Below are 27,365 nucleotides of genomic sequence, written 5' to 3'. Positions count from 1 at the left end.
TCCCGTTGGTAGGATAGTCTCCACCGTAGATCATCCAGTTTTTAATGTCCCGTTGGTAGGATAGTCTCAACCGTAGATCATCCAGTTTTTAATGTCCCGTTGGTAGGATAGTCTCAGCCGTAGATCATCCAGTTTTTAATGTCCCGTTGGTAGGATAGTCTCAACCGTATATCATCCAGTTTTTAATTTCCCGTTGGTAGGATAGTCTCAACCATAGATCATCCAGTTTTTAATGTCCCGTTGGTAGGATAGTCTCCACCATAGATCATCCAGTTTTTAATGTCCCGTTGGTAGGATAGTCTCCACCATAGATCATCCAGTTTTTTATGTCCCGTTGGTAGGATAGTCTCCACCATAGATCATCCAGTTTTTAATGTCCCGTTGGTAGGATAGTCTCCACCATAGATCATCCAGTTTTTAATGTCCCGTTGGTAGGATAGTCTCCACCATAGATCATCCAGTTTTTAATGTCCCGTTGGTGGGATAGTCTCCACCATAGATCATCCAGTTTTTAATGTCCCGTTGGTAGGATAGTCTCCACCATAGATCATCCAGTTTTTAATGTCCCGTTGGTAGGATAGTCTCAGCCGTAGATCATCCAGTTTTTAATGTCCCGTTGGTAGGATAGTCTCCACCATAGATCATCCAGTTTTTAATGTCCCGTTGGTAGGATAGTCTCGACCATAGATCATCCAGTTTTTAATGTCCCGTTGGTAGGATAGTCTCCACCATAGATCATCCAGTTTTTAATGTCCCGTTGGTAGGATAGTCTCCACCATAGATCATCCAGTTTTTAATGTCCCGTTGGTAGGATAGTCTCCACCATAGATCATCCAGTTTTTAATGTCCCGTTGGTAGGATAGTCTCGACCATAGATCATCCAGTTTTTAATGTCCCGTTGGTAGGATAGTCTCGACCATAGATCATCCAGTTTTTAATGTCCCGTTGGTAGGATAGTCTCCACCATAGATCATCCAGTTTGTTTTCCAGTGATTGCACGTTGGCCAATAGAACCGATGGTAGTGGCGATTTACTCACTCACCTACGAATCCTCACACCCCGACCTTCGCCCCGACCTCCGCTCCGCCCCGACCTCCGCCCCGACCTCCGCCCCCTGTGTCTCCATCTTTTCTTCACGTGAATGACGGGGATTTGGGCCTGGTCTCCGGGAAGCAGTATATCCTTTGTGTTGGACTCATTAAAGAAACAATCTTTGTCCAGTTTGAGGTGATTAATCGCTGTTCTGATGTGCAGAAGCTCGTTTCAGTCATAAGAGACGGTGGCAGCAACTGTATGTACAAAATAAGTTACAAACAATGCGAAAAAACAAACAAAATAGCACAGTTGGTTAGGAGCCCGTAAAACAGCAGCCATCCCCTCCGGCGCCATTATGGTTAAAGAATGTTGATATTAAATAATTGCCTCCACGGATATGGTCTGATTTTGGATAGGCTACTTTGAAGCAAGGTAAGACATGCCTTATAATATGTATTAAAAAACGTTCAGGTTTCAAACAAGTAAGTATATGTTTTCAAAATGCATATTGCCTCCAGCTCATTGCTAGGTGGTGTGTGACGCGCTGATGAAGCCTGCCTTCCGTTGCCTATTAATTTACTGACGCGCTGATGAAGCCTGCCTTCCGTTGCCTATTAATTTACTGACGCGCTGATGAAGCCTGCCTTCCGTTGCCTATTCATTTACTGACGCGCTGATGAAGCCTGCCTTCCGTTGCCTATTCATTTACTGACGTGCTGGTGAAGCCTGCCTTCCGTTGCCTATTCATTTACTGACGCGCTGGTGAAGCCTGCCTTCCGTTGCCTATTCATTTACTGACGCGCTAGTGAAGCCTGCCTTCCGTTGCCTATTAATTTACTGACGTGCTGGTGAAGCCTGCCTTCCGTTGCCTATTAATTTACTGACGTGTTGATGAAGCCTGCCTTCCGTTGCCTATTCATTTACTGACGCGCTGATGAAGCCTGCCTTCCGTTGCCTATTCATTTACTGACGTGTTGATGAAGCCTGCCTTCCGTTGCCTATTAATTTACTGACGTGCTGGTGAAGCCTGCCTTCCGTTGCCTATTAATTTACTGACGTGCTGGTGAAGCCTGCCTTCCGTTGCCTATTAATTTACTGACGTGCTGGTGAAGCCTGCCTTCCGTTGCCTATTAATTTACTGACGTGCTGATGAAGCCTGCCTTCCGTTGCCTATTCATTTACTGACGTGCTGGTGAAGCCTGCCTTCCGTTGCCTATTCATTTACTGACGCGCTGGTGAAGCCTGCCTTCCGTTGCCTATTCATTTACTGACGCGCTAGTGAAGCCTGCCTTCCGTTGCCTATTAATTTACTGACGTGCTGGTGAAGCCTGCCTTCCGTTGCCTATTAATTTACTGACGTGTTGATGAAGCCTGCCTTCCGTTGCCTATTCATTTACTGACGCTGATGAAGCCTGCCTTCCGTTGCCTATTCATTTACTGACGTGTTGATGAAGCCTGCCTTCCGTTGCCTATTAATTTACTGACGTGCTGGTGAAGCCTGCCTTCCGTTGCCTATTAATTTACTGACGTGCTGGTGAAGCCTGCCTTCCGTTGCCTATTAATTTACTGACGTGCTGGTGAAGCCTGCCTTCCGTTGCCTATTAATTTACTGACGTGCTGATGAAGCCTGCCTTCCGTTGCCTATTAATTTACTGACGTGTTGATGAAGCCTGCCTTCCGTTGCCTATTAATTTACTGACGTGCTGGTGAAGCCTGCCTTCCGTTGCCTATTCATTTACTGACGCGCTGATGAAGCCTGCCTTCCGTTGCCTATTAATTTACTGACGCGCTGGTGAAGCCTGCCTTCCGTTGCCTATTCATTTACTGACGCGCTGATGAAGCCTGCCTTCCGTTGCCTATTTATTTATTGACGTGCTGGTGAAGCCTGCCTTCCGTTGCCTATTCATTTACTGACGCGCTGGTGAAGCCTGCCTTCCGTTGCCTATTCATTTACTGACGCGCTGGTGAAGCCTGCCTTCCGTTGCATTTACTGTTTGAGATGCTGCAGCAGCTCTCCTGCTGTCTGTCTATTTTCCACTCAAAGGCTCTGAATCTGTGGTCCTCTGTAGCTCAGCTGGTAGAGCATGGCGCTTGTAACGCCAGGGTAGTGGGTTCGAATATTATTCTTCTTATTATTATTATGAATCTGTGTGTGATAAATAAGATACATTACACACGCACCGATTTCATTCCACTAAATTATGCAAATTAACCTAAAGACCGAATAGCATGACCAGTCAAATGTATTTCCATCGACTGGTATTTCCATCAATCAATAGGCTAAAAACCATTATTTCACAATGGGATTTTTTTCTTCTTGTCCCGGACAATTGGCCGGCACCATACCACCACGTACATGTATTGATGTATCCTAGAGAGGAGGGAGGAGGGAGAGACGAGGGGATGCAACGCAATATTATTAAGGTCTTCCTAATGTATGGTATACTCAGTGTATTTCCACACTATGAGGTTGGAATAATAATGTGAAAATTTAATAATTCACAGTATTAAAAGAGCTGTTTGAAAAGACCACCTGAAATATCAGCCTGTTTTGGTAAGATGGTGTTTTGGCGTGCCTGGTGACATCACTAGGTGGTAAATTAGTGAATAGACCAATAACAGCTAGTTTTCAGTTTCCCCACCCAGAACACTCCTTCAGTAATTGCTCTTGTTAAGAAGCTATTTGTTTCTTTTTGACCAATCACAGTAAGGTACTTCATTGTTACCCAGAAATGATTAGATATTGAGATAAAAACGGCCACATTGGGGTTTTAAAACACCTTAAAACAAGTTAGGAAGAAAGAAATAGATCTTACCTTAAACTCCACTGGTGGGTAGACTCCTGTCCTCTCGTTGACTTTGTTCTGTCCTCTTTCTCTCTCCCGCTGTCTGTCTCTCTCCCTCTTTCTGTCTCCGTACTGTAATAGGGAGCGCCCTCCTCCCACACCAGCCTCCATATCCATAGACAGAGATGATGACACCTCCTAGGGAGACAGAGAGAGATGGTAACCACACACCATAGAGACAGAGAGAGAGAGATGGTAACCACACACCATAGAGACAGAGAGAGATGGTAACCACACACCATAGAGACAGAGAGAGAGAGATGGTAACCACACACCATAGAGACAGAGAGAGAGATGGTAACCACACACCATAGAGACAGAGAGAGAGATGGTAACCACACACCATAGAGACAGAGAGAGAGAGATGGTAACCACACACCATAGAGACAGAGAGAGAGATGGTAACCACACACCATAGAGACAGAGAGAGAGAGATGGTAACCCCACACCATAGAGACAGAGAGAGAGATGGTAACCACACACCATAGAGACAGAGAGAGATGGTAACCACACACCATAGACAGAGAGAGAGATGGTAACCACACACCATAGAGACAGAGAGAGAGATGGTAACCACACACCATAGAGACAGACAGAGAGAGATGGTAACCACACACCATAGAGACAGAGAGAGAGATGGTAACCACACACCATAGAGACAGAGAGAGAGAGATGGTAACCCCACACCATAGAGAGAGAGAGAGATGGTAACCCCACACCATAGAGACAGAGAGAGAGATGGTAACCCCACACCATAGACAGAGAGAGATGGTAACCCCACACCATAGAGACACAGAGAGAGATGGTAACCCCACACCATAGACAGAGAGAGATGGTAACCACACACCATAGAGACAGAGAGAGATGGTAACCACACATCATAGAGACAGAGAGAGAGATGGTAACCCCACACCATAGAGACAGAGAGAGATGGTAACCACACACCATAGAGACAGAGAGAGAGAGATGGTAACCACACACCATAGAGACAGAGAGAGAGAGATGGTAACCACACACCATAGAGACAGAGAGAGAGAGATGGTAACCACACACCATAGAGACAGAGAGAGAGATGGTAACCACACACCATAGAGACAGAGAGAGAGATGGCAACCACACACCATAGAGACAGAGAGAGAATGGTAACCACACACCATAGAGACAGAGAGAGAGAGAAGGTAACACACACACCATAGAGACAGAGAGAGAGATGGTAACCCCACACCATAGAGACAGAGAGAGAGATGGTAACCACACACCATAGAGACAGAGAGAGAGAGATGGTAACCACACACCATAGAGACAGAGAGAGAGATGGTAACCACACACCATAGAGACAGAGAGAGATGGTAACCACACACCATAGAGAGAGAGAGAGATGGTAACCACACACCATAGAGACAGAGAGAGATGGTAACCACACACCATAGAGACAGAGAGAGATGGTAACCCCACACCATAGAGACAGAGAGAGAGATGGTAACCACACACCATAGAGACAGAGAGAGATGGTAACCACACACCATAGAGAGAGAGAGAGATGGTAACCACACACCATAGAGACAGAGAGAGAGATGGTAACCACACACCATAGAGACAGAGAGAGAGATGGTAACCCACACACCATAGAGACAGAGAGAGAGAGAATGGTAACCACACACCATAGAGACAGAGAGAGAGATGGTAACCACACACCATAGAGACAGAGAGAGATGGTAACCACACACCATAGAGACAGAGAGAGATGGTAACCACACACCATAGAGACAGAGAGAGAGAGATGGTAACCACACACCATAGAGACAGAGAGAGATGGTAACCACACACCATAGAGAGAGAGAGAGATGGTAACCACACACCATAGAGACAGAGAGAGATGGTAACCACACACCATAGAGACAGAGAGAGAGATGGTAACCCCACACCATAGAGACAGAGAGAGAGAGATGGTAACCACACACCATAGAGACAGAGAGAGAGATGGTAACCACACACCATAGAGACAGAGAGAGAGAGAAGGTAACCACACACCATAGAGACAGAGAGAGAGATGGTAACCCCACACCATAGAGACAGAGAGAGAGATGGTAACCACACACCATAGAGACAGAGAGAGAGATGGTAACCACACACCATAGAGACAGAGAGAGATGGTAACCACACACCATAGAGACAGAGAGATGGTAACCACACACCATAGAGACAGAGAGAGAGATGGTAACCACACACCATAGAGACAGAGAGAGATGGTAACCACACACCATAGAGACAGAGAGAGAGGTGGTAACCACACACCATAGAGACAGAGAGAGAGAGATGGTAACCACACACCATAGAGACAGAGAGAGAGAGATGGTAACCACACACCATAGAGACAGAGAGAGATGGTAACCACACACCATAGAGACAGAGAGAGATGGTAACCACACACCATAGAGACAGAGAGAGATGGTAACCACACACCATAGAGACAGAGAGAGATGGTAACCACACACCATAGAGACAGAGAGAGAGATGGTAACCACACACCATAGAGACAGAGAGAGATGGTAACCACACACCATAGAGACAGAGAGAGAGATGGTAACCACACACCATAGAGACAGAGAGAGAGAATGGTAACCACACACCATAGAGACAGAGAGAGAGTGGTAACCACACACCATAGAGACAGAGAGAGAGAGATGGTAACCACACACCATAGAGACAGAGAGAGAGAGATGGTAACCACACACCATAGAGACAGAGAGAGATGGTAACCACACACCATAGAGACAGAGAGAGATGGTAACCACACACCATAGAGACAGAGAGAGATGGTAACCACACACCATAGAGACAGAGAGAGATGGTAACCACACACCATAGAGACAGAGAGAGAGTGGTAACCACACACCATAGAGACAGAGAGAGAGTGGTAACCACACACCATAGAGACAGAGAGAGAGATGGTAACCACACACCATAGAGACAGAGAGAGAGAGTGGTAACCACACACCATAGAGACAGAGAGAGAGATGGTAACCACACACCATAGAGACAGAGAGAGAGAGTAACCACACACCATAGAGACAGAGAGAGAGATGGTAACCACACACACCATAGAGACAGAGAGAGAGTGGTAACCACACACCATAGAGACAGAGAGAGATGGTAACCACACACCATAGAGACAGAGAGAGAGAGTGGTAACCACACACCATAGAGACAGAGAGAGAGAGATGGTAACCACACACCATAGAGACAGAGAGAGATGGTAACCACACACCATAGAGACAGAGAGAGAGATGGTAACCACACACCATAGAGACAGAGAGAGAGAGATGGTAACCACACACCATAGAGACAGAGAGAGAATGGTAACCACACACCATAGAGACAGAGAGAGAGAGATGGTAACCACACACCATAGAGAACAGAGAGAGATGGTAACCACACACCATAGAGACAGAGAGAGAGAGATGGTAACCACACACCATAGAGACAGAGAGAGAGATGGTAACCACACACCATAGAGACAGAGAGAGAGGTGGTAACCACACACCATAGAGACAGAGAGAGAGAGATGGTAACCACACACCATAGAGACAGAGAGAGAGAGATGGTAACCACACACCATAGAGACAGAGAGAGAGAGATGGTAACCACACACCATAGAGACAGAGAGAGATGGTAACCACACACCATAGAGACAGAGAGAGAGAGATGGTAACCACACACCATAGAGACAGAGAGAGAGAAGGTAACCACACACCATAGAGACAGAGAGAGAGATGGTAACCACACACCATAGAGACAGAGAGAGAGATGGTAACCACACACCATAGAGACAGAGAGAGAGTGGTAACCACACACCATAGAGACAGAGAGAGAGATGGTAACCACACACCATAGAGACAGAGAGAGAGAGATGGTAACCACACACCATAGAGACAGAGAGAGATGGTAACCACACACCATAGAGACAGAGAGAGAGAGATGGTAACCACACACCATAGAGACAGAGAGAGAGAATGGTAACCACACACCATAGAGACAGAGAGAGAAGATGGTAACCACACACCATAGAGACAGAGAGAGAGATGGTAACCACACACCATAGAGACAGAGAGAGAATGGTAACCACACACCATAGAGACAGAGAGAGAGATGGTAACCACACACCATAGAGACAGAGAGAGAGATGGTAACCACACACCATAGAGACAGAGAGAGAGGAGATACCACACACCATAGAGACAGAGAGAGAGATGGTAACCACACACCATAGAGACAGAGAGAGAGAGATGGTAACCACACACCATAGAGACAGAGAGAGAGAGATGGTAACCACACACCATAGAGACAGAGAGAGAGAGATGGTAACCACACACCATAGAGACAGAGAGAGAGATGGTAACCACACCATAGAGACAGAGAGAGAGAGATGGTAACCACACACCATAGAGACAGAGAGAGAGATGGTAACCACACACCATAGAGACAGAGAGAGATGGTAACCACACACCATAGAGACAGAGAGAGAGAGATGGTAACCACACACCATAGAGACAGAGAGAGATGGTAACCACACACCATAGAGACAGAGAGAGATGGTAACCACACACCATAGAGACAGAGAGAGAGAGATGGTAACCACACACCATAGAGACAGAGAGAGATGGTAACCACACCATAGAGACAGAGAGAGATGGTAACCACACACCATAGAGACAGAGAGAGAGAGATGGTAACCACACACCATAGAGACAGAGAGAGAGAGATGGTAACCACACACCATAGAGACAGAGAGAGAGATGGTAACCACACACCATAGAGACAGAGAGAGAGATGGTAACCACACACCATAGAGACAGAGAGAGAGATGGTAACCACACACCATAGAGACAGAGAGAGAGATGGTAACCACACACCATAGAGACAGAGAGAGATGGTAACCACACACCATAGAGACAGAGAGAGAGATGGTAACCACACACCATAGAGACAGAGAGAGAGATGGTAACCACACACCATAGAGACAGAGAGAGAGATGGTAACCACACACCATAGAGACAGAGAGAGAGAGTGGTAACCACACACCATAGAGACAGAGAGAGATGGTAACCACACACCATAGAGACAGAGAGAGAGATGGTAACCACACACCATAGAGACAGAGAGAGATGGTAACCACACACCATAGAGACAGAGAGAGAGAGATGGTAACCCCACACCATAGAGACAGAGAGAGATGGTAACCACACACCATAGAGACAGAGAGATGGTAACCACACACCATAGAGACAGAGAGAGAGATGGTAACCACACACCATAGAGACAGAGAGAGAGATGGTAACCACACACCATAGAGACAGAGAGAGAGAGATGGTAACCACACACCATAGAGACAGAGAGAGAGAGATGGTAACCACACCATAGAGACAGAGAGAGAGATGGTAACCACACACCATAGAGACAGAGAGAGAGGATGGTAACCACACACCATAGAGACAGAGAGAGAGATGGTAACCACACCATAGAGACAGAGAGAGAGGATGGTAACCACACACCATAGAGACAGAGAGAGAATGAGATGGTAACCACACACCATAGAGACAGAGAGAGAGAGTGGTAACCACACACCATAGAGACAGAGAGATGGTAACCACACATAGAGACAGAGAGAGATGGTAACCACACACCATAGAGACAGAGAGAGATGGTAACCACACACCATAGAGACAGAGAGAGAATGGTAACCCCACACCATAGAGACAGAGAGAGAGAGATGGTAACCACACACCATAGAGACAGAGAGAGAGAGATGGTAACCACACACCATAGAGACAGAGAGAGAAGATGGTAACCACACACCATAGAGACAGAGAGAGAGAGATGGTAACCACACACCATAGAGACAGAGAGAGAGGTGGTAACCACACACCATAGAGACAGAGAGAGAGAGATGGTAACCACACACCATAGAGACAGAGAGAGAGAGATGGTAACCACACACCATAGAGACAGAGAGAGAAGATGGTAACCACACCATAGAGACAGAGAGAGAGATGGTAACCACACACCATAGAGACAGAGAGAGAGAGATGGTAACCACACACCATAGAGACAGAGAGAGAGAGATGGTAACCACACACCATAGAGACAGAGAGAGAGATGGTAACCACACACCATAGAGACAGAGAGAGAGAGATGGTAACCACACACCATAGAGACAGAGAGAGAGATGGTAACCACACACCATAGAGACAGAGAGAGATGGTAACCACACACCATAGAGACAGAGAGAGAGATGGTAACCACACACCATAGAGACAGAGAGAGAGATGGTAACCACACACCATAGAGACAGAGAGAGAGATGGTAACCACACACCATAGAGACAGAGAGAGAGATGGTAACCACACACCATAGAGACAGAGAGAGATGGTAACCACACACCATAGAGACAGAGAGAGATGGTAACCACACACCATAGAGACAGAGAGAGATGGTAACCCACACCATAGAGACAGAGAGAATGGTAACCACACCATAGAGACAGAGAGAGAGTGGTAACCACACACCATAGAGACAGAGAGAGAGAGATGGTAACCACACACCATAGAGACAGAGAGAGAGATGGTAACCACACACCATAGAGACAGAGAGAGAGATGGTAACCACACACCATAGAGACAGAGAGAGAGATGGTAACCACACCATAGAGACGAGATGGTAACCACACCATAGAGACAGAGAGAGAGATGGTAACCACACACCATAGAGACAGAGAGAGAGATGGTAACCACACACCATAGAGACAGAGAGAGAGATGGTAACCACACACCATAGAGACAGAGAGAGAGATGGTAACCACACACCATAGAGACAGAGAGAGAGATGGTAACCACACACCATAGAGACAGAGAGAGAGATGGTAACCACACACCATAGAGACAGAGAGAGAGATGGTAACCACACACCATAGAGACAGAGAGATGGTAACCACACACCATAGAGACAGAGAGAGAGATGGTAACCACACACCATAGAGACAGAGAGAGAGATGGTAACCACACACCATAGAGACAGAGAGAGAGATGGTAACCACACACCATAGAGACAGAGAGAGAGAGATGGTAACCACACACCATAGAGACAGAGAGAGAGAGATGGTAACCACACACCATAGAGACAGAGAGAGAGAGATGGTAACCACACACCATAGAGACAGAGAGAGATGGTAACCACACACCATAGAGACAGAGAGAGAAAGGTAACCACACACCATAGAGACAGAGAGAGATGGTAACCACACACCATAGAGACAGAGAGAGAGAGATGGTAACCACACACCATAGAGACAGAGAGAGAGATGGTAACCACACACCATAGAGACAGAGAGAGAGATGGTAACCACACACCATAGAGACAGAGAGAGAGAGATGGTAACCACACACCATAGAGACAGAGAGAGAGATGGTAACCACACACCATAGAGACAGAGAGAGAGATGGTAACCACACACCATAGAGACAGAGAGAGATGGTAACCACACACCATAGAGACAGAGAGAGAGATGGTAACCACACACCATAGAGACAGAGAGAGAGATGGTAACCACACACCATAGAGACAGAGAGAGAGATGGTAACCACACACCATAGAGACAGAGAGAGAGATGGTAACCACACACCATAGAGACAGAGAGAGATGGTAACCACACACCATAGAGACAGAGAGAGAGAGATGGTAACCACACACCATAGAGACAGAGAGAGAGATGGTAACCACACACCATAGAGACAGAGAGAGAGATGGTAACCACACACCATAGAGACAGAGAGAGAGATGGTAACCACACACCATAGAGACAGAGAGAGAGAGATGGTACCACACCATAGAGACAGAGAGAGAGATGGTAACCACACACCATAGAGACAGAGAGAGATGGTAACCACACACCATAGAGACAGAGAGAGAGATGGTAACCCACACACCATAGAGACAGAGAGAGAGTGGTAACCACACACCATAGAGACAGAGAGAGAGATGGTAACCACACACCATAGAGACAGAGAGAGAGATGGTAACCACACACCATAGAGACAGAGAGAGAGATGGTAACCACACACCATAGAGACAGAGAGAGAGAGATGGTAACCACACACCATAGAGACAGAGAGAGAGATGGTAACCACACACCATAGAGACAGAGAGAGATGGTAACCACACACCATAGAGACAGAGAGAGAGATGGTAACCACACACCATAGAGACAGAGAGAGAGAGTGGTAACCCACACACCATAGAGACAGAGAGAGAGAGATGGTAACCACACACCATAGAGACAGAGAGAGATGGTAACCACACACCATAGAGACAGAGAGAGATGGTAACCACACACCATAGAGACAGAGAGAGAGATGGTAACCACACACCATAGAGACAGAGAGAGAGAGATGGTAACCACACACCATAGAGACAGAGAGAGATGGTAACCACACACCATAGAGACAGAGAGAGAGATGGTAACCACACACCATAGAGACAGAGAGAGAGAGATGGTAACCACACCATAGAGACAGAGAGAGAGATGGTAACCACACACCATAGAGACAGAGAGAGATGGTAACCACACACCATAGAGACAGAGAGAGAGAGATGGTAACCACACACCATAGAGACAGAGAGAGATGGTAACCACACACCATAGAGACAGAGAGAGAGATGGTAACCCACACACATAGAGACAGAGAGAGATGGTAACCACACACCATAGAGACAGAGAGAGAGATGGTAACCACACACCATAGAGACAGAGAGAGAGAAGATGGTAACCACACACCATAGAGACAGAGAGAGAGATGGTAACCACACACCATAGAGACAGAGAGAGAGATGGTAACCACACACATAGAGACAGAGAGAGAGATGGTAACCACACACCATAGAGACAGAGAGAGAGATGGTAACCACACACCATAGAGACAGAGAGAGAGATGGTAACCACACACCATAGAGACAGAGAGAGAGATGGTAACCACACACCATAGAGACAGAGAGAGATGGTAACCACACACCATAGAGACAGAGAGAGATGGTAACCACACACCATAGAGACAGAGAGAGAGATGGTAACCACACACCATAGAGACAGAGAGAGAGAGAGAGAAGGTAACCACACACCATAGAGACAGAGAGAGATGGTAACCACACCATAGAGACAGAGAGAGAGATGGTAACCACACACCATAGAGACAGAGAGAGAGAGTGGTAACCACACACCATAGAGACAGAGAGAGAGATAGGTAACCACACACCATAGAGACAGAGAGAGAGAGATGGTAACCACACACCATAGAGACAGAGAGAGAGATGGTAACCACACACCATAGAGACAGAGAGAGAATGGTAACCACACACCATAGAGACAGAGAGAGAGAGTGGTAACCACACACCATAGAGACAGAGAGAGAGATGGTAACCCACACACCATAGAGACAGAGAGAGAGATGGTAACCACACACCATAGAGACAGAGAGAGAGAGATGGTAACCACACACCATAGAGACAGAGAGAGAGAGATGGTAACCACACACCATAGAGACAGAGAGAGAGAGATGGTAACCACACACCATAGAGACAGAGAGAGAGATGGTAACCACACACCATAGACAGAGAGAGAGATGGTAACCACACACCATAGAGACAGAGAGAGAGATGGTAACCACACACCATAGAGACAGAGAGAGAGATGGTAACCACACACCATAGAGACAGAGAGAGAGAGTGGTAACCACACACCATAGAGACAGAGAGAGATGGTAACCACACACCATAGAGACAGAGAGAGAGATGGTAACCACACACCATAGAGACAGAGAGAGAGAGATGGTAACCACACACCATAGAGACAGAGAGAGAGATGGTAACCACACACCATAGAGACAGAGAGAGAGGGTAACCACACACCATAGAGACAGAGAGAGAGATGGTAACCACACACCATAGAGACAGAGAGAGAGATGGTAACCACACACCATAGAGACAGAGAGAGAGATGGTAACCACACACCATAGAGACAGAGAGAGAGATGGTAACCACACACCATAGAGACAGAGAGAGAGAGATGGTAACCACACACCATAGAGACAGAGAGAGAGATGGTAACCCACACCATAGAGACAGAGAGAGAGATGGTAACCACACACCATAGAGACAGAGAGAGAGATGGTAACCACACACCATAGAGACAGAGAGAGAGATGGTAACCCCACACCATAGAGACAGAGAGAGAGATGGTAACCACACACCATAGAGACAGAGAGAGAGATGGTAACCACACACCATAGAGACAGAGAGAGAGAGATGGTAACCACACACCATAGAGACAGAGAGAGAGAGATGGTAACCACACACCATAGAGACAGAGAGAGAGTGGTAACCACACACCATAGAGACAGAGAGAGAGATGGTAACCACACACCATAGAGACAGAGAGAGAGAGATGGTAACCACACACCATAGAGACAGAGAGAGAGAGTGGTAACCACACACCATAGAGACAGAGAGAGAGATGGTAACCACACACCATAGAGACAGAGAGAGAGATGGTAACCACACACCATAGAGACAGAGAGAGAGATGGTAACCACACACCATAGAGACAGAGAGAGAGAGATGGTAACCACACACCATAGAGACAGAGAGAGAGATGGTAACCACACACCATAGAGACAGAGAGAGAGATGGTAACCACACACCATAGAGACAGAGAGAGAGATGGTAACCACACACCATAGAGACAGAGAGAGAGAGATGGTAACCACACACCATAGAGACAGAGAGAGAGATGGTAACCACACACCATAGAGACAGAGAGAGAGATGGTAACCACACACCATAGAGACAGAGAGAGAGAGATGGTAACCACACACCATAGAGACAGAGAGAGATGGTAACCACACACCATAGAGACAGAGAGAGAGATGGTAACCACACACCATAGAGACAGAGAGAGAGATGGTAACCACACACCATAGAGACAGAGAGAGAGATGGTAACCACACACCATAGAGACAGAGAGAGAGATGGTAACCACACACCATAGAGACAGAGAGAGAGATGGTAACCACACACCATAGAGACAGAGAGAGAGATGGTAACCACACACCATAGAGACAGAGAGAGAGATGGTAACCACACACCATAGAGACAGAGAGAGAGATGGTAACCACACACCATAGAGACAGAGAGAGAGATGGTAACCACACACCATAGAGACAGAGAGAGAATGGTAACCACACACCATAGAGACAGAGAGAGATGGTAACCACACACCATAGAGACAGAGAGAGAGAGTGGTAACCACACACCATAGAGACAGAGAGAGAGAGATGGTAACCACACACCATAGAGACAGAGAGAGAGATGGTAACCACACACCATAGAGACAGAGAGAGAGATGGTAACCACACACCATAGAGACAGAGAGAGAGATGGTAACCACACACCATAGAGACAGAGAGAGAGAGTGGTAACCACACACCATAGAGACAGAGAGAGAGATGGTAACCACACACCATAGAGACAGAGAGAGAGATGGTAACCACACACCATAGAGACAGAGAGAGAGATGGTAACCACACACCATAGAGACAGAGAGAGAGATGGTAACCACACACCATAGAGACAGAGAGAGAGATGGTAACCACACACCATAGAGACAGAGAGAGAGATGGTAACCACACACCATAGAGACAGAGAGAGAGATGGTAACCACACACCATAGAGACAGAGAGAGAGATGGTAACCACACACCATAGAGACAGAGAGAGAGATGGTAACCACACACCATAGAGACAGAGAGAGAGAGATGGTAACCACACACCATAGAGACAGAGAGAGAGATGGTAACCACACACCATAGAGACAGAGAGAGATGGTAACCACACACCATAGAGACAGAGAGAGATGGTAACCACACACCATAGAGACAGAGAGAGAGATGGTAACCACACACCATAGAGACAGAGAGAGAGAGATGGTAACCACACACCATAGAGACAGAGAGAGAGATGGTAACCACACACCATAGAGACAGAGAGAGAGATGGTAACCACACACCATAGAGACAGAGAGAGAATGGTAACCACACACCATAGAGACAGAGAGAGAGAGATGGTAACCACACACCATAGAGACAGAGAGAGAGATGGTAACCACACACCATAGAGACAGAGAGAGAGAGTGGTAACCACACACCATAGAGACAGAGAGAGAGATGGTAACCACACACCATAGAGACAGAGAGAGAGATGGTAACCACACACCATAGAGACAGAGAGAGAGATGGTAACCACACACCATAGAGACAGAGAGAGAGATGGTAACCACACACCATAGAGACAGAGAGAGAGTGGTAACCACACACCATAGAGACAGAGAGAGAGATGGTAACCACACACCATAGAGACAGAGAGAGAGATGGTAACCACACACCATAGAGACAGAGAGAGAGATGGTAACCCACACACCATAGAGACAGAGAGAGAGATGGTAACCACACACCATAGAGACAGAGAGAGAGATGGTAACCACACACCATAGAGACAGAGAGAGAGATGGTAACCACACACCATAGAGACAGAGAGAGATGGTAACCACACACCATAGAGACAGAGAGAGAGATGGTAACCACACACCATAGAGACAGAGAGAGAGAGATGGTAACCACACACCATAGAGACAGAGAGAGAGAGATGGTAACCACACACCATAGAGACAGAGAGAGATGGTAACCACACACCATAGAGACAGAGAGAGAGATGGTAACCACACACCATAGAGACAGAGAGAGAGATGGTAACCACACACCATAGAGACAGAGAGAGAGATGGTAACCACACACCATAGAGACAGAGAGAGATGGTAACCACACACCATAGAGACAGAGAGAGAGATGGTAACCACACACCATAGAGACAGAGAGAGAGAGATGGTAACCACACACCATAGAGACAGAGAGAGAGATGGTAACCACACACCATAGAGACAGAGAGAGAGATGGTAACCACACACCATAGAGACAGAGAGAGAGAGATGGTAACCACACACCATAGAGACAGAGAGAGAGAGATGGTAACCACACACCATAGAGACAGAGAGAGAGATGGTAACCACACACCATAGAGACAGAGAGAGAGATGGTAACCACACACCATAGAGACAGAGAGAGAGAGATGGTAACCACACACCATAGAGACAGAGAGAGAGATGGTAACCACACACCATAGAGACAGAGAGAGAGATGGTAACCACACACCATAGAGACAGAGAGAGAGAGATGGTAACCACACACCATAGAGACAGAGAGAGAGATGGTAACCACACACCATAGAGACAGAGAGAGATGGTAACCACACACCATAGAGACAGAGAGAGAGATGGTAACCACACACCATAGAGACAGAGAGAGAGAGATGGTAACCACACACCATAGAGACAGAGAGAGAGAGATGGTAACCACACACCATAGAGACAGAGAGAGAGAGATGGTAACCACACACCATAGAGACAGAGAGAGTACCCACCATAGAGACAGAGAGAGATGGTAACCACACACCATAGAGACAGAGAGAGAGATGGTAACCACACACCATAGAGACAGAGAGAGAGATGGTAACCACACACCATAGAGACAGAGAGAGAGATGGTAACCACACACCATAGAGACAGAGAGAGAGATGGTAACCACACACCATAGAGACAGAGAGAGAGATGGTAACCACACACCATAGAGACAGAGAGAGAGATGGTAACCACACACCATAGAGACAGAGAGAGAGAGATGGTAACCACACACCATAGAGACAGAGAGAGAGATGGTAACCACACACCATAGAGACAGAGAGAGAGAGATGGTAACCACACACCATAGAGACAGAGAGAGAGATGGTAACCACACACCATAGAGACAGAGAGAGAGATGGTAACCACACACCATAGAGACAGAGAGAGAGATGGTAACCACACACCATAGAGACAGAGAGAGATGGTAACCACACACCATAGAGACAGAGAGAGAGATGGTAACCACACACCATAGAGACAGAGAGAGAGTGGTAACCACACACCATAGAGACAGAGAGAGAGATGGTAACCACACACCATAGAGACAGAGAGAGAGATGGTAACCACACACCATAGAGACAGAGAGAGAAGATGGTAACCACACACCATAGAGACAGAGAGAGAGATGGTAACCACACACCATAGAGACAGAGAGAGAGATGGTAACCACACACCATAGAGACAGAGAGAGAGATGGTAACCACACACCATAGAGACAGAGAGAGAGAGATGGTAACCACACACCATAGAGACAGAGAGAGAATGGTAACCACACACCATAGAGACAGAGAGAGAGATGGTAACCACACACCATAGAGACAGAGAGAGAGATGGTAACCACACACCATAGAGACAGAGAGAGAGATGGTAACCACACACCATAGAGACAGAGAGAGAGATGGTAACCACACACCATAGAGACAGAGAGAGAGAGATGGTAACCACACACCATAGAGACAGAGAGAGAGATGGTAACCACACACCATAGAGACAGAGAGAGAGATGGTAACCACACACCATAGAGACAGAGAGAGAGATGGTAACCACACACCATAGAGACAGAGAGAGAGAGATGGTAACCACACACCATAGAGACAGAGAGAGAGATGGTAACCCCACACCATAGAGACAGAGAGAGATGGTAACCACACACCATAGAGACAGAGAGAGAGAGATGGTAACCACACACCATAGAGACAGAGAGAGAGATGGTAACCACACACCATAGAGACAGAGAGAGAGATGGTAACCACACACCATAGAGACAGAGAGAGAGATGGTAACCACACACCATAGAGACAGAGAGAGAGAGATGGTAACCACACACCATAGAGACAGAGAGAGAGATGGTAACCACACACCATAGAGACAGAGAGAGAGAGATGGTAACCACACACCATAGAGACAGAGAGAGAGATGGTAACCACACACCATAGAGACAGAGAGAGAGATGGTAACCACACACCATAGAGACAGAGAGAGAGAAGGTAACCACACACCATAGAGACAGAGAGAGATGGTAACCACACACCATAGAGACAGAGAGAGAGATGGTAACCACACACCATAGAGACAGAGAGAGAGATGGTAACCACACACCATAGAGACAGAGAGAGAGATGGTAACCACACACCATAGAGACAGAGAGAGAGATGGTAACCACACACCATAGAGACAGAGAGAGAGAGTGGTAACCACACACCATAGAGACAGAGAGAGAGATGGTAACCACACACCATAGAGACAGAGAGAGAGATGGTAACCCCACACCATAGAGACAGAGAGAGATGGTAACCACACACCATAGAGACAGAGAGAGAGATGGTAACCACACACCATAGAGACAGAGAGAGAGATGGTAACCACACACCATAGAGACAGAGAGAGAGATGGTAACCACACACCATAGAGACAGAGAGAGAGATGGTAACCACACACCATAGAGACAGAGAGAGAGATGGTAACCACACACCATAGAGACAGAGAGAGAGAGATGGTAACCACACACCATAGAGACAGAGAGAGAGATGGTAACCACACACCATAGAGACAGAGAGAGAGAGATGGTAACCACACACCATAGAGACAGAGAGAGAGAGATGGTAACCACACACCATAGAGACAGAGAGAGAGATGGTAACCACACACCATAGAGACAGAGAGAGAGATGGTAACCACACACCATAGAGACAGAGAGAGAGTGGTAACCACACACCATAGAGACAGAGAGAGAGAGTGGTAACCACACACCATAGAGACAGAGAGAGAGATGGTAACCCACACACATAGAGACAGAGAGAGAGATGGTAACCACACACCATAGAGACAGAGAGAGAGAGATGGTAACCACACACCATAGAGACAGAGAGAGAGATGGTAACCACACACCATAGAGACAGAGAGAGAATGGTAACCACACACCATAGAGACAGAGAGAGAGATGGTAACCACACACCATAGAGACAGAGAGAGAGATGGTAACCACACACCATAGAGACAGAGAGAGATGGTAACCACACACCATAGAGACAGAGAGAGAGATGGTAACCACACACCATAGAGACAGAGAGAGAGATGGTAACCACACACCATAGAGACAGAGAGAGAGATGGTAACCACACACCATAGAGACAGAGAGAGAGATGGTAACCACACACCATAGAGACAGAGAGAGAGATGGTAACCACACACCATAGAGACAGAGAGAGAGAGATGGTAACCACACACCATAGAGACAGAGAGAGAGATGGTAACCACACACCATAGAGACAGAGAGAGAATGGTAACCACACACCATAGAGACAGAGAGAGAGATGGTAACCACACACCATAGAGACAGAGAGAGAGAGATGGTAACCACACACCATAGAGACAGAGAGAGATGGTAACCACACACCATAGAGACAGAGAGAGAGAGATGGTAACCACACACCATAGAGACAGAGAGAGAGAGTGGTAACCACACACCATAGAGACAGAGAGAGAGAGATGGTAACCACACACCATAGAGACAGAGAGAGAGTGGTAACCACACACCATAGAGACAGAGAGAGAGATGGTAACCACACACCATAGAGACAGAGAGAGAGTGGTAACCACACACCATAGAGACAGAGAGAGAGATGGTAACCACACACCATAGAGACAGAGAGAGAGATGGTAACCACACACCATAGAGACAGAGAGAGAGATGGTAACCACACACCATAGAGACAGAGAGAGAGATGGTAACCACACACCATAGAGACAGAGAGAGAGATGGTAACCACACACCATAGAGACAGAGAGAGAGATGGTAACCACACACCATAGAGACAGAGAGAGAGAGTGGTAACCACACACCATAGAGACAGAGAGAGAGATGGTAACCACACACCATAGAGACAGAGAGAGAGATGGTAACCACACACCATAGAGACAGAGAGAGAGATGGTAACCACACACCATAGAGACAGAGAGAGAGATGGTAACCACACACCATAGAGACAGAGAGAGAGAGATGGTAACCACACACCATAGAGACAGAGAGAGAGATGGTAACCACACACCATAGAGACAGAGAGAGAGATGGTAACCCACACACCATAGAGACAGAGAGAGAGTGGTAACCACACACCATAGAGACAGAGAGAGAGAGATGGTAACCACACACCATAGAGACAGAGAGAGAGAGATGGTAACCACACACCATAGAGACAGAGAGAGAGAGATGGTAACCACACACCATAGAGACAGAGAGAGAGAGATGGTAACCACACACCATAGAGACAGAGAGAGAGATGGTAACCACACACCATAGAGACAGAGAGAGAGATGGTAACCACACACCATAGAGACAGAGAGAGAGATGGTAACCACACACCATAGAGACAGAGAGAGAGATGGTAACCACACACCATAGAGACAGAGAGAGAGATGGTAACCACACACCATAGAGACAGAGAGAGAGATGGTAACCACACACCATAGAGACAGAGAGAGAGATGGTAACCACACACCATAGAGACAGAGAGAGAGATGGTAACCACACACCATAGAGACAGAGAGAGAGATGGTAACCACACACCATAGAGACAGAGAGAGAGATGGTAACCACACACCATAGAGACAGAGAGAGAGATGGTAACCACACACCATAGAGACAGAGAGAGAGATGGTAACCACACACCATAGAGACAGAGAGAGAGAGATGGTAACCACACACCATAGAGACAGAGAGAGAGATGGTAACCACACACCATAGAGACAGAGAGAGAGATGGTAACCACACACCATAGAGACAGAGAGAGAGATGGTAACCACACACCATAGAGACAGAGAGAGAGATGGTAACCACACACCATAGAGACAGAGAGAGAGATGGTAACCACACACCATAGAGACAGAGAGAGAGATGGTAACCACACACCATAGAGACAGAGAGAGAGATGGTAACCACACACCATAGAGACAGAGAGAGAGAGATGGTAACCACACACCATAGAGACAGAGAGAGAGAGATGGTAACCACACACCATAGAGACAGAGAGAGAGGATGGTAACCACACACCATAGAGACAGAGAGAGAGAGATGGTAACCACACACCATAGAGACAGAGAGAGAGAATGGTAACCACACACCATAGAGACAGAGAGAGATGGTAACCACACACCATAGAGACAGAGAGAGAGATGGTAACCACACACCATAGAGACAGAGAGAGAGATGGTAACCACACACCATAGAGACAGAGAGAGAGATGGTAACCACACACCATAGAGACAGAGAGAGAGGATGGTAACCACACACCATAGAGACAGAGAGAGAGATGGTAACCACACACCATAGAGACAGAGAGAGAGATGGTAACCACACACCATAGAGACAGAGAGAGAGAGATGGTAACCACACACCATAGAGACAGAGAGAGAGAGATGGTAACCACACACCATAGAGACAGAGAGAGAGAATGGTAACCACACACCATAGAGACAGAGAGAGAAGATGGTAACCACACACCATAGAGACAGAGAGAGAGATGGTAACCACACACCATAGAGACAGAGAGAGAGAGATGGTAACCACACACCATAGAGACAGAGAGAGAGAGATGGTAACCACACACCATAGAGACAGAGAGAGAGATGGTAACCACACACCATAGAGACAGAGAGAGAGAGATGGTAACCACACACCATAGAGACAGAGAGAGAGATGGTAACCACACACCATAGAGACAGAGAGAGAGATGGTAACCACACACCATGGAGACAGAGAGAGAGTGGTAACCACACACCATAGAGACAGAGAGAGAGATGGTAACCACACACCATAGAGACAGAGAGAGAGATGGTAACCACACACCATAGAGACAGAGAGAGAGATGGTAACCACACACCATAGAGACAGAGAGAGAGATGGTAACCACACACCATAGAGACAGAGAGAGAGATGGTAACCACACACCATAGAGACAGAGAGAGAGATGGTAACCACACACCATAGAGACAGAGAGAGAGAGATGGTAACCACACACCATAGAGACAGAGAGAGAGATGGTAACCACACACCATAGAGACAGAGAGAGAGATGGTAACCACACACCATAGAGACAGAGAGAGAGAGATGGTAACCACACACCATAGAGACAGAGAGAGAGAGATGGTAACCACACACCATAGAGACAGAGAGAGAGATGGTAACCACACACCATAGAGACAGAGAGAGAGAGTGGTAACCACACACCATAGAGACAGAGAGAGAGTGGTAACCACACACCATAGAGACAGAGAGAGAGATGGTAACCACACACCATAGAGACAGAGAGAGAGATGGTAACCACACACCATAGAGACAGAGAGAGAGAGTGGTAACCACACACCATAGAGACAGAGAGAGAGATGGTAACCACACACCATAGAGACAGAGAGAGATGGTAACCACACACCATAGAGACAGAGAGAGAGATGGTAACCACACACCATAGAGACAGAGAGAGAGAGATGGTAACCACACACCATAGAGACAGAGAGAGAGATGGTAACCACACACCATAGAGACAGAGAGAGAGATGGTAACCACACACCATAGAGACAGAGAGAGAGATGGTAACCACACACCATAGAGACAGAGAGAGAGATGGTAACCACACACCATAGAGACAGAGAGAGAGATGGTAACCACACACCATAGAGACAGAGAGAGAGAGATGGTAACCACACACCATAGAGACAGAGAGAGAGAGATGGTAACCACACACCATAGAGACAGAGAGAGAGAGATGGTAACCACACACCATAGAGACAGAGAGAGAGATGGTAACCACACACCATAGAGACAGAGAGAGAGATGGTAACCACACACCATAGAGACAGAGAGAGAGATGGTAACCCCACACCATAGAGACAGAGAGAGAGATGGTAACCACACACCATAGAGACAGAGAGAGAGATGGTAACCACACACCATAGAGACAGAGAGAGAGAATGGTAACCACACACCATAGAGACAGAGAGAGAGATGGTAACCACACACCATAGAGACAGAGAGAGAGAGATGGTAACCACACACCATAGAGACAGAGAGAGAGATGGTAACCACACACCATAGAGACAGAGAGAGATGGTAACCACACACCATAGAGACAGAGAGAGAGATGGTAACCACACACCATAGAGACAGAGAGAGAGAGATGGTAACCACACACCATAGAGACAGAGAGAGAGATGGTAACCACACACCATAGAGACAGAGAGAGAGATGGTAACCACACACCATAGAGACAGAGAGAGAGAGATGGTAACCACACACCATAGAGACAGAGAGAGAGATGGTAACCACACACCATAGAGACAGAGAGAGAGATGGTAACCACACACCATAGAGACAGAGAGAGAGTGGTAACCACACACCATAGAGACAGAGAGAGAGATGGTAACCACACACCATAGAGACAGAGAGAGAGATGGTAACCACACACCATAGAGACAGAGAGAGAGATGGTAACCACACACCATAGAGACAGAGAGAGATGGTAACCACACACCATAGAGACAGAGAGAGAAGATGGTAACCACACACCATAGAGACAGAGAGAGAGATGGTAACCACACACCATAGAGACAGAGAGAGAGATGGTAACCACACACCATAGAGACAGAGAGAGAGAGTGGTAACCACACACCATAGAGACAGAGAGAGAGAGATGGTAACCACACACCATAGAGACAGAGAGAGAGTGGTAACCACACACCATAGAGACAGAGAGAGAGATGGTAACCACACACCATAGAGACAGAGAGAGAGATGGTAACCACACACCATAGAGACAGAGAGAGAGAGATGGTAACCACACACCATAGAGACAGAGAGAGATGGTAACCACACACCATAGAGACAGAGAGAGAGATGGTAACCACACACCATAGAGACAGAGAGAGAGAGATGGTAACCACACACCATAGAGACAGAGAGAGAGATGGTAACCACACACCATAGAGACAGAGAGAGAGAGTGGTAACCACACACCATAGAGACAGAGAGAGAGATGGTAACCACACACCATAGAGACAGAGAGAGAGAGATGGTAACCACACACCATAGAGACAGAGAGAGAGAGATGGTAACCACACACCATAGAGACAGAGAGAGAGAGTGGTAACCACACACCATAGAGACAGAGAGAGAGATGGTAACCACACACCATAGAGACAGAGAGAGATGGTAACCACACACCATAGAGACAGAGAGAGAGAGATGGTAACCACACACCATAGAGACAGAGAGAGAGAGATGGTAACCACACACCATAGAGACAGAGAGAGAGATGGTAACCACACACCATAGAGACAGAGAGAGAGATGGTAACCACACACCATAGAGACAGAGAGAGAGATGGTAACCACACACCATAGAGACAGAGAGAGAGATGGTAACCACACACCATAGAGACAGAGAGAGAGAGATGGTAACCACACACCATAGAGACAGAGAGAGAGATGGTAACCACACACCATAGAGACAGAGAGAGATGGTAACCACACACCATAGAGACAGAGAGAGAGATGGTAACCACACACCATAGAGACAGAGAGAGAGATGGTAACCACACACCATAGAGACAGAGAGAGAGATGGTAACCACACACCATAGAGACAGAGAGAGAGAGTGGTAACCACACACCATAGAGACAGAGAGAGAGAGATGGTAACCACACACCATAGAGACAGAGAGAGAGATGGTAACCACACACCATAGAGACAGAGAGAGATGGTAACCACACACCATAGAGACAGAGAGAGAGATGGTAACCACACACCATAGAGACAGAGAGAGAGATGGTAACCACACACCATAGAGACAGAGAGAGAGAGATGGTAACCACACACCATAGAGACAGAGAGAGAGAGATGGTAACCACACACCATAGAGACAGAGAGAGAGATGGTAACCACACACCATAGAGACAGAGAGAGAGATGGTAACCACACACCATAGAGACAGAGAGAGAGATGGTAACCACACACCATAGAGACAGAGAGAGAGATGGTAACCACACACCATAGAGACAGAGAGAGAGATGGTAACCACACACCATAGAGACAGAGAGAGAGATGGTAACCACACACCATAGAGACAGAGAGAGAGAGATGGTAACCACACACCATAGAGACAGAGAGAGAGTGGTAACCACACACCATAGAGACAGAGAGAGAGATGGTAACCACACACCATAGAGACAGAGAGAGAGAGATGGTAACCACACACCATAGAGACAGAGAGAGAGATGGTAACCACACACCATAGAGACAGAGAGAGAGATGGTAACCACACACCATAGAGACAGAGAGAGAGATGGTAACCACACACCATAGAGACAGAGAGAGAAGATGGTAACCACACACCATAGAGACAGAGAGAGAGAGATGGTAACCACACACCATAGAGACAGAGAGAGATGGTAACCACACACCATAGAGACAGAGAGAGAGATGGTAACCACACACCATAGAGACAGAGAGAGAGATGGTAACCACACACCATAGAGACAGAGAGAGAGATGGTAACCACACACCATAGAGACAGAGAGAGAGAGATGGTAACCACACACCATAGAGACAGAGAGAGAGAGTGGTAACCACACACCATAGAGACAGAGAGAGAGATGGTAACCACACACCATAGAGACAGAGAGAGAGAGATGGTAACCACACACCATAGAGACAGAGAGAGAAGATGGTAACCACACACCATAGAGACAGAGAGAGAATGGTAACCACACACCATAGAGACAGAGAGAGAGATGGTAACCACACACCATAGAGACAGAGAGAGAGATGGTAACCACACACCATAGAGACAGAGAGAGAAGATGGTAACCACACACCATAGAGACAGAGAGAGATGGTAACCACACACCATAGAGACAGAGAGAGAGAGATGGTAACCACACACCATAGAGACAGAGAGAGAGATGGTAACCACACACCATAGAGACAGAGAGAGAGATGGTAACCACACACCATAGAGACAGAGAGAGAGAATGGTAACCACACACCATAGAGACAGAGAGAGAGATGGTAACCACACACCATAGAGACAGAGAGAGAGATGGTAACCACACACCATAGAGACAGAGAGAGAGATGGTAACCACACACCATAGAGACAGAGAGAGAGAGATGGTAACCACACACCATAGAGACAGAGAGAGAGATGGTAACCACACACCATAGAGACAGAGAGAGAGATGGTAACCACACACCATAGAGACAGAGAGAGAGATGGTAACCACACACCATAGAGACAGAGAGAGAGATGGTAACCACACACCATAGAGACAGAGAGAGAGATGGTAACCACACACCATAGAGACAGAGAGAGAAGTGG

The 27,365-nt window shown here is 46.9% G+C and overlaps 1 protein-coding gene across 1 annotated transcript in view; it reads right to left on the bottom strand.

Moving 5' to 3' along the window:
- The window catches only part of LOC121546822 (V-type proton ATPase subunit S1-like), a 64,708-nt gene that overhangs the window by 8,352 nt on the left and 28,991 nt on the right, over window positions 1-27,365 (bottom strand). Inside the window, exon 6 of the mRNA XM_041858070.2 lies at window positions 3,852-4,019. Within this exon, the coding sequence (XP_041714004.2) occupies window positions 3,852-4,019 (168 nt within the window). The remainder of the gene's footprint in view (window positions 1-3,851; window positions 4,020-27,365) is intronic.

This window comes from Coregonus clupeaformis, unplaced genomic scaffold (assembly GCF_020615455.1).
Source record: "Coregonus clupeaformis isolate EN_2021a unplaced genomic scaffold, ASM2061545v1 scaf0157, whole genome shotgun sequence".
NCBI lineage: Eukaryota > Metazoa > Chordata > Actinopteri > Salmoniformes > Salmonidae > Coregonus > Coregonus clupeaformis.
The sequence above is the reverse complement of the archived record's forward strand: the minus strand, read 5'-3'. Positions and strand labels throughout refer to the sequence as shown.